Source organism: Homarus americanus, unplaced genomic scaffold (assembly GCF_018991925.1).
Source record: "Homarus americanus isolate GMGI-L3 unplaced genomic scaffold, GMGI_Hamer_2.0 scaffold46197, whole genome shotgun sequence".
Classification (NCBI taxonomy): Eukaryota; Metazoa; Arthropoda; class Malacostraca; order Decapoda; family Nephropidae; genus Homarus; species Homarus americanus.
In genome coordinates, this window is record NW_024723050.1 from 6311649 (window position 1) to 6327164 (window position 15516).

Consider the following 15516-nt stretch of genomic DNA (forward strand, 5'->3'; position numbering starts at 1 on the left):
TGTTTCCTTTTATAATTTTCCTTTATATACAATATACTGTAGTACAGTAGTACAATACAATTCATTAAAAATTAATGTAGAATGTATTTTTATAAAATACCCAGTACATTAGCTTATTTATTATTAAATACATATTCTGCATTGTCTTTAATGGGGATACAGTACGGTGGTCTAACCAGATTTGATATAGGCCTAACAACAGCTAATAGGTACAAAAGATGTGTAAATGTGCTGGAGGTGGAGATTGGGACTGGTCATTGTTGTGTTCACATTTGTTTTTCTTTATTCAGTATTATATACTCACAGGATCAGTCTCTTATGGTGTATGTTTCATCATAACTATTATAACATACAGTACAAGTATTTACAAGGAAATATATAATACAGTTGTACCCCGCTTTACGCGGCTTCACTTTACGCGATTTCTCATATACGCCGAGCCTCGCCAGAACCGAACTTTCACTTTACAAGGTTCATCTACCCATATACGCGTGAAGTATAATTTTTTTTTTTTTATTTAGCTCATAAAATTCATACAAATTACCCGGCCAGAATATAATTTACATTGCTGGAATTCTTACAAGTTGATGATCATTTTGAATATAAACATCATAGATTTTGCATTAGACATACAAATTTTAGATATAATGTTTACTCTGAGTAAATATGTTATCTTTTGTGCAAAATATATGACATATATATTCAAAATGTTCCTGGTCTTACAAGGAATCCAGCAATGTCAATTATATTATCCTAACTTTAGTCTGAGGTATTATTTGTTACTAAAAGTTAAAATTAGTTTTTTCACCCAACATTTCTCTGGTACGGAGGGAAGGTGGGGGTGGAGGGGAGGGTTGGTTCCTACCGACCATCTGGCGCGGTTGGAAGAGGGGGGGAGGCAAGTTGGGGTACTTTGATTGAGATAGTGTCGTGAAGAATATGTTTTTTTTTATTAACTGAAGATATTTGTTTTAGCTCATAAAATTCATACAAATTACTGGACCAGAATATAATTTACATTGCTGGAATTCTTACAATATGATGATCATTTTGAATATAAACATCATGGATTTTGCATTAGACATACAAATTTTAGATCTAATGTAATAATTTGGTTTACACAAAGCAAAGTATTTTATCTTTTGTGCAAAATATATGAAGTTTACATTCAAAATATTCCCTGACCTGCAAGGAATCCAGAAATGTCAATTATATTATCCTAACTTTAGTCTGAGGTATTATTTATTACTAAACGTTAAAATCTAGTGTTTCACCCAATCATTTCTCAGAGAGGTAGGGGCCAGTGAGCTGGGAAGAGGGGGGGGGGATTTGAGTCTATTATTTGAATAGACATTAACCTGGCGACTGTATTTCTCTTAAATATTAATTGTGTGAGCATACCATCATAAAATTTAAATGTTATTTTTACTATAACATAGGTATTGTGTTGGAAAAAGTGGAGTTTGGAGGTCGGGCCAGTCTCTATTGGAATTAATCCCATATGTTCTGTTGTTCCATTTACGCGGATTTCACTTAACGCGGTACCCTGTGGGTTCAATTGACTGCGTAAATCGGGGTACTACTGTATACTTTCTTTCACTTTGGTTGTCATCCTATGCTGGAGTTGTAGATTAGGGTGTCTACTGGCCAGACAAAACAAAATTCCCTGGCTTTTTCTGGTTTTCCATGTGTAAATTTGAAAAATTACAAGTACAGTAGTACCCCGCTTAACGCGGTCAATTGAACCCACAGGGTACCGTGTTAAGTGAAAACCGCGTTAGGTGAACAACAGAACATATGGGATTAATTCCAATAGAGACTGGCCCGACCCCCAAACTCTACTTTTTCGGACACAATACCTACGTTCTAGTAAAAATAACATCTTAATTTTATGATGGTACATGCACACAATTAATACTTAAGAGAAATAGAGAAATACAGTCGCCAAATTAATGTCCATTCAAATAATGGACTCAACTCCCTCCCCCTCTTCTCACACTACACTGCTGGCTCTTCCCTCTCTGAGAAATTTTGGGGGGAAAACCACTGAATTTAATAATTAAAACCTCAAACTAAAGTTAGGATAAAATAATTGACATTGCTGGATTCCTTGTAAGACCAGGAATATTTTGAATATAAATGACATATATTTTGCACAAAAGATAACATATTTACTCAGAGTAAACATAATATCTAAAATTTGTATGTCTAATGCAAAATCTATGATGTTTATATTCAAAATGATCATCAAATTGTAAGAATTCCAGCAATGTAAATTATATTCTGGCGGTATTTGTATGAATTTTATGAGCTAAAACAAATATCTTCAGTTAATAAAAAAAATATTCTTCACACCAGTGCCAGATGGTCAGTTGGTCGCCCTCCTCCCCCCACCCCCCACCAACCCTCCCAACCAGACGGTGGGAAAACCAGAATATTTACCTTTTAGTAATAATAATACCTCAAACTAAAGTTAGGACAATATAATTGACATTGGGGATTCCTTTAAGACTAGGAATATTGATAAATGCCATATTTTGCACAAAAGATAACATATTTACTCAGAGTAAAACATTATATCTAAAATTTGCATGTCTAATGCAAAAATCTATGGTGTTTATATTCAAAATGATCATCATTGTAAGAATGCCAGCAATGTAAATTATATTCTGCCGGGTAATTTGTATAAATTTTATGAGCTAAATAAAAAAGTAAAAATTATAGTTCACCGCGATAGGTAGATGAACTGCGTGAAGTTCGGTTCTGGCGAGGCACCGAGTAAAGTAAATCGCGGTGAAACCAAATACTGTACATTAATTTGTATTTAATGAAATAAAATTATAGATAAATGTCTTTTAAAAAGCCAGTTTTTGTGATATAACCGTGTATACTGTGTATAGTTCGAGTTTAACAAATTTAGCAAAAAAATTGAGGGTCGTCCTATATGCGTGTTTTGTTAGGGTTACATGCATGATGAAGGCAGAGGAGCAACTTTTAATAGACAGAAAAATATTTCCATTTACTGCCAGTAAACAATGGAAACGTAAAATATGTACCTAGTAATGAAAAGTTGTGCAGTTCCTTCAGCAAATGAAGCTCACCAACTTACAATAGGCTAAATTCATCTTTACAACGGTAGTCTATGTTGAAGTTCTTAGCACAGGCTAACTTATCATATCATATACGGTATCACAGTTCTCATTGATCTACCAAAAAATGTATAAAAAAACTTTTCGATATTTCACACTTAATATAATACCCAGTAACTTCTTCAACCTCCTATTGTTGAACACGATCACCAGCTGTATCAGCTGACGGTACACGGTTTTTTTTCGAATTTTCAGTTAAAAACTGTTATATCACATGTATATTTTACCTTAACTGTGCCTGAATGAATATATTCTCGAAATAAATAGTAGTTTTGCTGAAATGTGATATATTTTAATGTAAAAAGGATAAAATACATGGCCAAAAACAAAAGATTTTACCTAACCTTCCGATGTTCAAGAGAAGTTACTCTGCCTTTTAATAGTTTTTGGTTAAAATATTGTTATATTACAATGGTATTCTATTCATACTGTGCTTGATATACAGGTTCACTCCTTAGCCGAAATCCTTGGGACCAGATGCATTTCGGTTTTTGGAATTTTTCGGTTTTCAGAATGGTTAGGTTTTTTTTTTTTTTTTACAGGGATCAGCCCACCCGGGCACAAGTCACTGACCCACATTGGGGCCTGGGGGATGATGATAATAATAATAATAATAATAATAATAATAATAATAATAATAATAATAATAATAATACATAATAATAATAATAATAATAATAATAATAATAATAATAATAATAATAATAATAATAATAATAATAATAATAATAATAATAATAATAATAATAATAATAATAATAATAATAATAATAATAATAATAATAATAATAATAATAATAATAATTATAATAACAATAATAATAATAATAATAATTCATAGGTCTAGGTCGTGTTTCTCACTTATGATCTTTTTTCATTCTTGTATTTCTTTATTATTATTATTATTATTATTATTATTTTATTATTACAGTATTATTGTTATTATTATTATTGTTATCATTCTTATTTTATTTTTGTGTATTTTTTATTAAAAATCTTATTTACTATGAATAATTATTATTATTACTGTATTATCATTATTATTATTATTATTATTATTATAATTATGATTACTATTACATTTTCACCCCCCAGGCCCCGATGTGGGTCAGTGACCTGTGCCCGGTTGGGCTAAAAAAAAAAAAAAAATTGCTCCACAATTTTTTTTTCGGTTTTCAGAGCTCTTCGGTTTTTTGAATTTCGGATAAAGGGTTGTCAACCTGTAATGCATTCACGGAAATGTAATATTTTTGCTGAAATGACGTACGTATTACAGTGGAAAGTGGGTTAAATCGTGACAAAAACAATGACTTTCGCTTTCTTTCGTTCAAAAGATGTTACCGTAATCGCTTTTCGAATGGTTTTCAGTTTAAAAACTGTTGTATTACGATAATATTCTATCCTAATTGACTTGAATAAATACTACGATACCATATTTCTGAATATTTTCATTAAAATCCATCAAAATCATTTTCCTTGTCATCGTCTGCAGCACCAAACAGCTTCTCCCAGTCCTCTCCTTGAACAGGGCTAAAGGGTACGTGTTTTTCGAATCGTTTTCAGTTAAAAAACTATTACATCACACGTATATTTTACCTAAACTGCGCCTGAATGAATATATTCGCGGATATAAATAGTAGTTTTGCTGAAACGTGATGTATTTCAATGTAAAATAGGATAAAATACATGACGAAAACAAAAGACTTTACCTAAGCTTCTGTTCTTGAGATGTTACTCGTTTTTTTTAATAGTTTTCGGTTAAAATTCTGTTATATATTACAATGATATTCTATTCATACTGTGCTTGATATAATACATTCACGGAAATGTAATATTTTTGCTGAAATTACGTACGTATTACAGTGGAAAGTGAGATAAAATCATGACGAAAACAATGACTTTCGCTTTCTTTCGTTCAAAAGATGTTACCGTAATCGCTTTTCGAATGGTTTAGTTAAAAAACTGTTGTATTACAATAATATTCCCTCCTAATTTACTTGAATAAATACTTGAATGGAATTATACAATATTTTTGTTGAAACTACCCGCGTTTCAGTGTAAAGTGTCGGACGTAATAATAAATGGTAAGCAATTTGCCTTCGGCACTCGTGTTTCAGGCACGGCGAGCCTCAGTTTATAGGACGTAGAGCGTTTTTAGTAAAGGTTTTGTTGTTCCATTACCCTCAAAAACGTGGGTCGAACTATAAACGAGGAATATCGTAAATTAACGATTTCTTGGTCAAAAAATCAGGGTCGACTTATAAACGAGGGGGGGGTTATAGACGAGTATATACGGTAGCTCGAATGCGACGACAGCAAATGCTACCTAGGTATGTTAATTCCTAGCCAATTTGCCAGGCCAACATGAGGCAATTAAAACATCTAATAATTACTTAATAAGTAATACTGTATTGTGTATTTACTATTGGAAATTTAAAGATTATATACAGTCTCTCCTCGACTTGCAACATATTCGACTTATGAAAACCTGGACATACGACGGCCATGGTAGTATAAAATATTTTTCGCATTACGTATTTTCGAGTCCCGATATTAGTGATCGAGCTGTGTACTGACAAAATCTTCATTTGTAATTCCCTATAAAATGGCTGGCAAGCGTAAAAGTGAGAGTTCTCGTGGTGCTGAGAAGAAAAAGGGACACCCATTTTAGAATTTTTATGTATTATTTTTGCTTTTTCGACTTACGACCTGGTAGTCGGGACGGAACCCCGTCGTAAGTCGAGGAGAGACTATGATATTAATCAAGATAATGAACACCCTTTTGGGAGCCACACCAAGCCTAGTGATGAACATCGGCAAAAACCTTGACCTCACCCCATCCATATTTTCTCCTCGGATATGCACGATTCACATGGGTTGCCCTTGACGTTCCAAAAAAGCCAGAAATCCGGTAAAAAACGAAAAATCACACTCCTGATCCACCTATATGACTCAAGTTAAATATGTGGAATAATCCACTTAAATGAAGTCAATTAATTATAAGAACAATTCATCTTGGACAGTACTCATTGCAGAATTAGTCGGTATAACCTGTAATATTTGGTTATTTGATCGCTAACATGAAATATATGAAGTGCACAAACAATTCAGTTATTGAAGCAAACTATTTACTGGAATTTGTTCCTAAAAGATTAATTATTTACCTAGTATATATAGTACATCAATAATTAATGGTAAAATTACTGCCAAAATAACAACTTTTTGAAGTTGAACTGAATTCACATAAAATTCCAGGTCTATCTGTAAAATTCCCTGCCTTTTCCAGGTTTTCCAGACCAGTAGACACCCTGTAAATCGACTGTTAATGTCAATAGCTGTACAGCATGCCCTTAAAATTCGCGGACCTCGATTATTCGCCTATGTCACCCTGGATGTACCCAAGAATGTAGAAGGGTAGTTTTAAAGTTGCTGGCATTTTCACGGCCGGGACAGGGAACCATTCGTTCTACAGACAGTAATTTCTTTTACCTGTATTTTTTTTTTTTATGTGTGTGTGTGTGTGTGTGTGTGTGTGCACACTACACAGGGTGGCGAAAGGCATCTAGTGTGGCAGCATTATGTTAGTGTAAAGGTGCAAGCACTGCTCGCTCCCTCTCGCTTTCAGCTGCCGCCGCTGGCCAGCCCTCGTGGCGAACAGGGAAGCAACTTGCATTAGTCTTCTAATGCCAGTACACAGCCTCCTCACCATCAAGACCCCTGCTGTGCCTCCTCGTGGCAGCACACGGTAACTGGGTGCCTCGTGGGCCCAGGCGAGATCAGCAAGGGATCTCGGAGTAGCAGTGAGCCCTAGAGGGATGGCGCATAGGCCCACTGGCATGTGGACACGTTCCGAAGCCGACCAACCACTGCCCCACTGCCTTGTGAATTAACCTTGGCAGGTATATGGCTACGGGAGTAAATCCCAAACGAAAAATCTGCAGTGGAGCCCCGCATCAGGTAGACATGCTTACAGAGCTCCAACAAGACCCCAACGGCGGTGTAGGCAGAAGAGGTGACCACCATAAAAACCCAACAACTACACCGGTGGACGAAGGCAATGCCTGATGGACAGGCTACTAAGGCGAAACCCAGCAAACTGGGCTATCGGCAGTCCATTGCAACTCTCCCTCTCCCCAGTCATTGCAACACTTGCACCACTGGATCAGGAAAAGGGAGAGCCAAGATGTGTGGTTGGAGCCTGCGCTCCTGCCTCATCCACATAAATCAACTCACGCGCAGCAATCATCCAGTTCATCATACCTCTCATCATCATCAAAACCCCTATACCCCCAAAAGTCCTATGATGACGGACGAGTGGCAATGGGGACAGGTAGAGATGACTGCCGGGAGTCTCTAGTCACAACTCTGTACATGGGCGGCACAGATAAGATGGTCGTTTCTGCACTGGGATCTAGGCAGCAGAACAATCCGGTCCTGTCTGTGCGACTGAGCAGCCCTTACTCTGGTCACCCCACATGGGGAGGGGGCTAGAAAAGGTTCCCTAAACAAAGCCTGCCTAAAAACCCAACTTGACTGGGCAATCACACCCAGTAAAGTCATCCTTATGCGGTCGAAAACACAATCAAAATCAGAAATCCAAACAAAAACAAACCATACAACCTTTTATGGTCGCTGCATGGAATGTCAGGACCCTTCTGGATACTGGTACAAATGCGCATCCTGAAAGAAGAACTGACCTTGTGGCAAAAGAACTGGCTAGGTATAACGTCGACATAGCAGCCATCAGTGAGTCCCAGATGAGGGCCAACTCACATTATGGAGTTGGCTTTGGCATCCGCCAACGCATCATACACAGGCTAATTGAAATGCCTATTGGGATCAACGAGCACCTCATGACGCTTCGAGTCCCACTGAATCACTCACGTCATGCCTTCTTCATCAGTGCATACGCCCCAACACTAGATGCAGAGGATGACATCAAGTTGGCCTTTTATGCCGACCTCAACAGAGTGCTATCCTCTATCCCCAGAGAAGACAAGGTTGTGCTCCTTGGCGACTTCAATGCCAGAGTTGGCAGAGATGCGAACATTTGGCAGGGAACCATAGGGAGAAATGGACTAGGCAAGTGTAATCCCAATGGCCTACTCCTTCTCAGCAAGTGTGCTGCTCACAACCTCACTATCACCAATACCTTGTTTAGGCAGCCGACAAGTTCAAGGGATCATGGCAACACCCACGATCCAAACACTGGCGTCTCACTGACTACATCATTGTCAGAGAAAGAGATTGCCGAGATGTCCTCATCACCCGTGCCATGCGCAGCTCAGACCACTGTGACATTGATCATAACTTTGTCAGATCCAAGCTCTCACTTCACGTTGCCCTAAAACAGCGAAGGCAGCAAGCCTCCAGAAGAGGTTTTAATACGAAGTGTCTGGAGGATCCAGTGGTAGCACATGCTTTCAGAGAGCAGCTCGAACATGGGATTATAAACAATCCAACAGCAAACAAAGTGAATCCCAGTGCCAAATGGGATACTCTTAATACTGTTATGACAAAGACCTGCAGAGAGACCCTCGGCCAGTTCTTTTCCAGGACTGGTTTGATGAAAATGACGCGGCAATCAAAGTACACATCAATGATAAACATGCTGCTTTTATTGACTGGCAGAACAACCCTTAGTTTCGGAACAAAGCTGATACCTTCCGCAAGAAGAAAGTGGCAGCCCAGTGGGAACTTCGCAATCTAAAGAACAACTGGCTTAAAAATAAAGCATGTGAAGCACAAAAACTTGCAGATCAGCAAAAGATGTGCAAATTTTCCATTTACACTAAAACATTTTATGGGCCAGTGACTCGTGGCACAGCCCCCTCCGCTCATCTGACGGTAACCACATAATTAAAGACATCGAAGGCCTCCTTCAGCGCTGGAAAGAGCACTATCATTCATTGCTCAACTGAAACACTGATGTGGATGTCCTGACTACCTAACAGGGCCCTCAGCATCCAGAGCTGACCCACCTCAGCTATTCTCCATCCCTAGATGAGGTAGCAACTGCCATCAAACAGATGAAAAATAACAAAGCCTCAGGACCTGATGGAATCCCAGCCGAGGTGTATAAAGCAGGAGGACCTCTACTTACCAGCCATCTCCACTCTCCATGAGAATATATGGGAAAAGGAGGAAATCCCCCAAGCTCTTAAAGATGCCTCCATTGTCAATATTTATAAGAACAAGGGGGAACCGGTCAGATTGTGACAACTACCGAGGGATCTCGCTGCTCTCCGTAGCTGGCAAGATTATAGCCCGAGTCCTCCTAAACAGACTGCTTCCTAAGGCGGAGAACTTCCTCCCAGAATCTCAATGTGGCTTTAGACCATCACGTGGCACCACTGACATGATCTTTGCTGCCCGCCAGATACAGGAAAAGTGCAGAGAACAGCGTCGTGACCTGTACATGGCTTTCATTGACCTACCCAAGGCCTTCGACTTGGTCAGCAGGGGAGCCCTCTGGTGGACCCTCAGCCGTTTTGGCTGCCCACCAAAATTCATCGCCATTGTGAGGCAACTCCACGATGGCATGAACGGTAGTGTCCTGCACAACGGCACCCAGTCTGAGTTCTTTCCCATCCAAACAGGGGTTAAACAAGGGTGTGTACTGGCACCAACTCTCGTTTCCATCTTCTTGCCTGCCTTCCTTACTCGTACCAGTGCCAATTTAGGCAGCGGGGTAAACATCGAGTACCGGGTAAAGGGGGGGTCTATTCAACATAAGACGGTTCCAGGCAAGAACAAAGGTGTCAGCAGCTTCCATAACTGAACTTCAGTATGTAGACGACCTCACCCTTGTTGCTCACACTGAACATAACCTACAGGAGACCCTGAACACCTATGCAGACACGTATGCACACTTCGGCCTTGATGTGAATGTACATAAGACTCGGATTCTCTTTCCACCTGCCCCTGGTTCAGACACACCTCCACCATCCAACCAGCTTAACGGTACTACACTCTATAATGTTACCCACTTTCGGTATCTCGGCTCCAACCTGTCCACCACCGCAGACATCGATGAAGAAATTCAGCATTGGATCTCACGTCTTGGGCGGACTCCGAAATCGTGTCTTCAGCTGTAGGGAGCTGAAATTATCCACAAAGTTACACGTATATCGAGCAGTGGTTCTGCCCACTCTACTATATGGCAGTGAGACATGGGTTACATACAGGAGGCACCTCAAGGCACTTGAAATCTTTCACCAACGTAGTCTACGTTCCAGCCTCCGAGTTCGCTGGGAAGACAAGAGAACAAATGCCAGGATTCTTGCTGACACCAACTGTAGGAGTATCGAGGCTACCATTATCCATGAACAACTACGTTGGACTGGCCATGTTACCCGCATGGACGACAGTAGACCGCCAAAGCAGTTACTTTACAGTCACCTAACGAATAGTAAACGTAACGCTGGCGGGCAATTGAAAGGGTACAAGGATAGTCTTAAGACAAACCTGAAAAGGTGCCAAATCGACCCCTCTCACCTGGGAGTCGATTACTCCACATCGTAACGCTTGAAGGAGCACCACATGGGAAGGTGTCGATACTTTCGAGTTAGCCCGACTGCAAACCGAGGCAGATAAGATCCAACATCGGAAAGACGCTGCCACCGCCCCTCCCACAGTGGATGGAGCCCTTCACATGTGCAACAAATGTGGACGATGCTGCCGATCTCGTATCGGGCTTTTTAGTCACCTCAACACTCGCTAACCTAGGTGACATCCCTAATAACCCATATCATTTTATCATAGCTGGATGATCGTCATACTCGATTCCGAGTAACAGCAAAGTACTGTAGTAGTCGTAGTAGTAGTGTGTGTGTGCGCATGCATGTGTGTGTGGACACACACACAAAACACATACAAATAAATAATAATGGGAAAATCCTCTCACAAATAATCAGAAACAAAACAAAAATGTATTAAAAATGTGAGTCTACCCTCAAGTCAACTCTGTGCTTTGTTAGTGTATGTGTCTATACACACACACATATATACAATAAAGGTATAATAAATAATTGTCCTAAAGGCAAACACAAAGGGAATACAGTATACATTTCATTGCACACAAGTAAAAATGTAACGCCCCCCTCCCCACTACGGTCAGCAAATGTTATTCCCAGACTTGGCTATTGGCAGCCATTTTCAGAACCTAACCCCGGCGAATTTTAAGGGCATGCTGCGTAACTTATCCATTTGGGGAATAAAATTTACATAAAATTTGAGGTACAGTACTTCATAACTTACCTAATTGTCCATTCAGGTTTTGGAAAATATTTGCCTGGGTGTCAAGTTTCATCTTGAACTCATCTCTTTTATTTTTGTCCACGAATATCTTTGTAAAGTAGAGTTGATCATCATCATTATTTTCTATCTTATATAAAGATGTGATCTTGTAGAGTTCTGGAGCATATGCAATGATTCCTGCAAAATTTGAAGAAAGGATTACAGTTGAATTAAATGTGAATTGCCAATCTAATAACAAGTTACCGTAATGCTTCCCTAACTAACTGGAAGCTATGTATAGTACCTGGTACAGTACCAACTGAGCATTACATATCTACGTACTACATTATTTTACTTTAAATATTTTATATCTATTTCTTTTAATAGCCAAGTCATCCATACCCCCAGAGTTGAGATATTTGTAGCCAAAGAAAACACGTGGATACTGTGAAGCAAGAGTTTTGTCTGGCCAGCAAAAGTCTTCTGCAGCAAACACAACCCGTGCATCAAGGTTGTCAAACCGTTCCAATATAACTTCCTTGCCAGCTGTGAAGATTGCATCATAGCTGTAAAGATAAAAAACAGCATGTTATTAATATATATACAGTACTCCCTCTTTATCGACGGATTTTTTATCGACGGTTTCGATTATCGACGGATTATTTAGACGGATTTTTATTTTGGCTTTATTTGAACTCTGCGGGCCTTGTTTGTACTTTCGCCGCTAGGCGGCACTAGTGGCGTGACTAGCGTCTACCTGCGGCCCGCCTTCCCTGAACACAGACATCAGCCAAGCCGCGTGGGCAACAGTCTTTGATTTTCAACTTTTGCTGGTGGTTCATCACATCAATCTGACTGGTCAGGCTTTTAATAAGCCTCAATCATCACACTTGTATATACTGTACACTGTATTGTTTACTGTAAGGACCGATGTTCACTTCAATAAATGAAATCGTAAGTTTGCTAGTATTTTTGTCCACTTATTATATTATTATTTATACACTATTATTTAAGGTTATGTGTAAAGGAAACGCATTAATGCTTAAAGGTACATTTATTCAACATATGCTAATAATAGTTAGAAAAATTACGTAACCATCACGGTATCGACGGTTTCTTTATCGACGGCCGTCTACAGAACGTAACCCCCGTCGATAAAGAGGGAGTACTGTACTGTATACTGTACAGTACTTCCGGTTGACGTTCCGGAATGAGCACCTTTTTGCGGCATTGTTTGAATGCCCAGTGCTGGTTATCAGTTTCCAGCATGACTATTTGGTGTCACGTCACATGCAGGGTAGCGTGGGTGGGCTCAGTGCGGTTAGTTCGCATTAGCCGGTCACCATTTTATCATGTTGTATCAAAGTAATATTGCTAAAAGTAGTGTAGTTGTATTGTAGTGTATTATTACTGGAAATTAATGCTATGATTATGTTATAAATGTATTTATTTGCGAAATTATTATTCCGATAATTATTTATATGCATTACTTGCTCTCCCAAACATAGAGACAACCAGACAGCCTGGCGACAGACCGTGTGTGTCGCCAAGAACTTTTTATGAAAAATAATGCATATAAAATAAATTCTAAATTAATTACTTATTGGAAATAAGTATTATGATCAGTAAATATATGCATTACTGGCCATCCCGGACACAAAGACAAGCAGAAAAAGGCCGCTAAGTGCGTAAGTGACCACGAGCGCTCCCATGATAACAAGCTGTCCCCTTATCTGTAACAGCACCATTTGTACTGTAGTTATTCACTAAGTAATTTAACTCTGACTCAGTAGTTGTTCATGTCATACATGCTGAATCTATAAATTCATCAGAAGTTGAGCTAGGTCAGCTTAGTTAGCATATACCTCACCCGGTCCTCCTTGACTCTCACGCTCTGAGCAAGAGGAGGAGCAGATTCTTACTACTCACTAAGGGTTGAACACCTCACTTTAGTGTTCTCATATACAATGGTCCCTCGGTTAACGAACGCCTCGGTTAACAAAATTTTGGTTAACGAACGACCCTCTAGAACAAATTGAGTTCGTTAACCGAGGGACCACTGTACAAGTGCAGTCAAGACACTTATCTGGAGAGAATTCACACTACATTCTCTCCCAAATGAAGTACCTGTGTAGTATATAGTTCTGTAGAAATAAAGAAATTCCAGAATAAGTGTTTACATCAGCCCTGTCACTTAAGAGTTCCAGAACTATTTTATATATATATATATATATATATATATATATATATATATATACTGTGACCCAACACTGCTTAATAATTCGATAATCCTTCCATAAGGATCTTCAATTCGTTTAACGAAAAAAATTTCGCTTAACGAACTTCTTACGAACCGACCTCAACATGTTTTCGCTTGCACTGACCGGGCAACCAGCTTTAGTATCAGTCCGCCAATACATTAATCGGTTCTAGGGCTTAAATTCCTTACTATTTTTGTAAATATCAAGAAGTTTATACTATTCAATAATTTTAAAAGTTTAATATTCAATTTTTTAGTCATTTTAACAATTATTGAACATAATTGAAGGTAAAGTGACTAGTTTAATGCGCGGCATCCAGCCTCTTAACACAGCAAACAGGCGTTAGTCTCTCTCTGTTTTCACTGGAGGTAACATCTTGCTTGAGACTCTCTTCAACTAAACGCTTTTTTCTGTGTTTCCAAGCAAATTATTGGTCATTTTGAAAATTATTTTACATATTGACAATATATAGTGCAGTGCAGTGTTACTTTAAAGAAAATATTCTTTATTTACAGCTAGTTTAACTTTGAAAAATACGTGTTGCCATTGTTTGAATCCAGCATGGGGCCTAAGAGATCAAGAAAAGTGATTTCAATCCAAATAAAGCAGGAAATAATAAAAAAACACGAACAAGGTATTAAATCAAATGCGCTATGCAAAGAATATGGCATGTCGGCATCAACTGTGTCGACAATTCTTGCACAAAAAGACAAATTTAAGGAAGTGAACGTGAGAGACAAATCTACAAGAGTGTTTAAAAGTAGATCCCTAATCGTAGAAACTGAGAGGTTACTTATCTGGATTAGGGAAAAACAGATGAAAGGTGATTCAGTTTCTGGTGATTTCATTTGTGAAAGAGACAGGGAGATTTATGAACATTTAAAGACAGATCAACCTGGTTCTTCAGGAACAGAATTTGAAGATTTTCGGGCTAGCAAAGGCTGGTTCGAAAAATTTAAGAAAAGAAGTGACATTTTAAGTGTTGTTAGGCATGGTGAAGCTGCTAGTGCTGATAAAGAAGGGGCAGCAAAGTTTTTAATTGAATTTAAAAACTGATGGAAGAAGAAAATTATCTTCCACAGCAAGTGTTCAATGTTGACGAAACTGGGCTGTTCTGGAAAAAGATGCCCAAAAGAACATTCATCACCAAGGATGAAGCCTCTTTACCTGGGCATAAACCCATGAAAGACCGTCTCACTCTATTGCTTGGTGCCAATGCTTCAGGGGATTTCCGACTGAAGCCTATGCTTGTCTACCACTCTGAAAACCCCAGGGTGTTCAAGCAACAGAAAGTGGTAAGAACAATGCTTGGAGTTTATTGAAGTCCAACTGTAAGGCATGGGTGACAAGACAGTTCTTTAATGAATGGGCTGTTGATGTGTTTTGCCCCTCTGTCAAGAGCTACCTAACCACCAATAAACTTCCTTTAAAGGCTCTTCTCCTCATGGATAATGCTCCTGGTCATGACCCTGACCTTGCCAGAAATTTGGAGTATCAATTTGACTTTGTGAAAGTGTTGTTTTTGCCTCCAAACACTACATCACTCATACAGCCAATGGACCAGAATGTGATCAGCAACTTCAAGAAGTTGTACATGAAGAAAATGTTTAGGAGGTGTCATCAGGCAACTTCCATTGATCCTGAACTAACACTGAAACAGTTCTGGAAGACACAATTCAACGTCCTGGAGGCTGTAAAATTGATTGTGTCATCATGGCAAGAAGTCTCCAATAGAACCCTCAATTCTTCATGGAAAGCACTGTGGCCATCAGTAGTCCATGATTTTGAGGGATTTGAGGATGACACAGAGTTGGACCAGGAGATTGTGTCCATTGGTCAGTCATTGGGTCTTGAAGTGGAGGAGAAGG

At 38.9% G+C, this 15516-nt stretch overlaps 1 protein-coding gene across 1 annotated transcript in view; it reads right to left on the reverse strand.

Moving 5' to 3' along the window:
- The window catches only part of LOC121863340 (procollagen-lysine,2-oxoglutarate 5-dioxygenase 2-like), a 57130-nt gene that overhangs the window by 20345 nt on the left and 21269 nt on the right, over positions 1–15516 (reverse strand). Inside the window, exons 4-5 of the mRNA XM_042361965.1 lie at positions 11790–11966; positions 11409–11585 (exon numbers count right to left, since the gene is read on the reverse strand). Coding sequence (XP_042217899.1) covers positions 11409–11585; positions 11790–11966 — 354 coding nt within the window. The remainder of the gene's footprint in view (positions 1–11408; positions 11586–11789; positions 11967–15516) is intronic.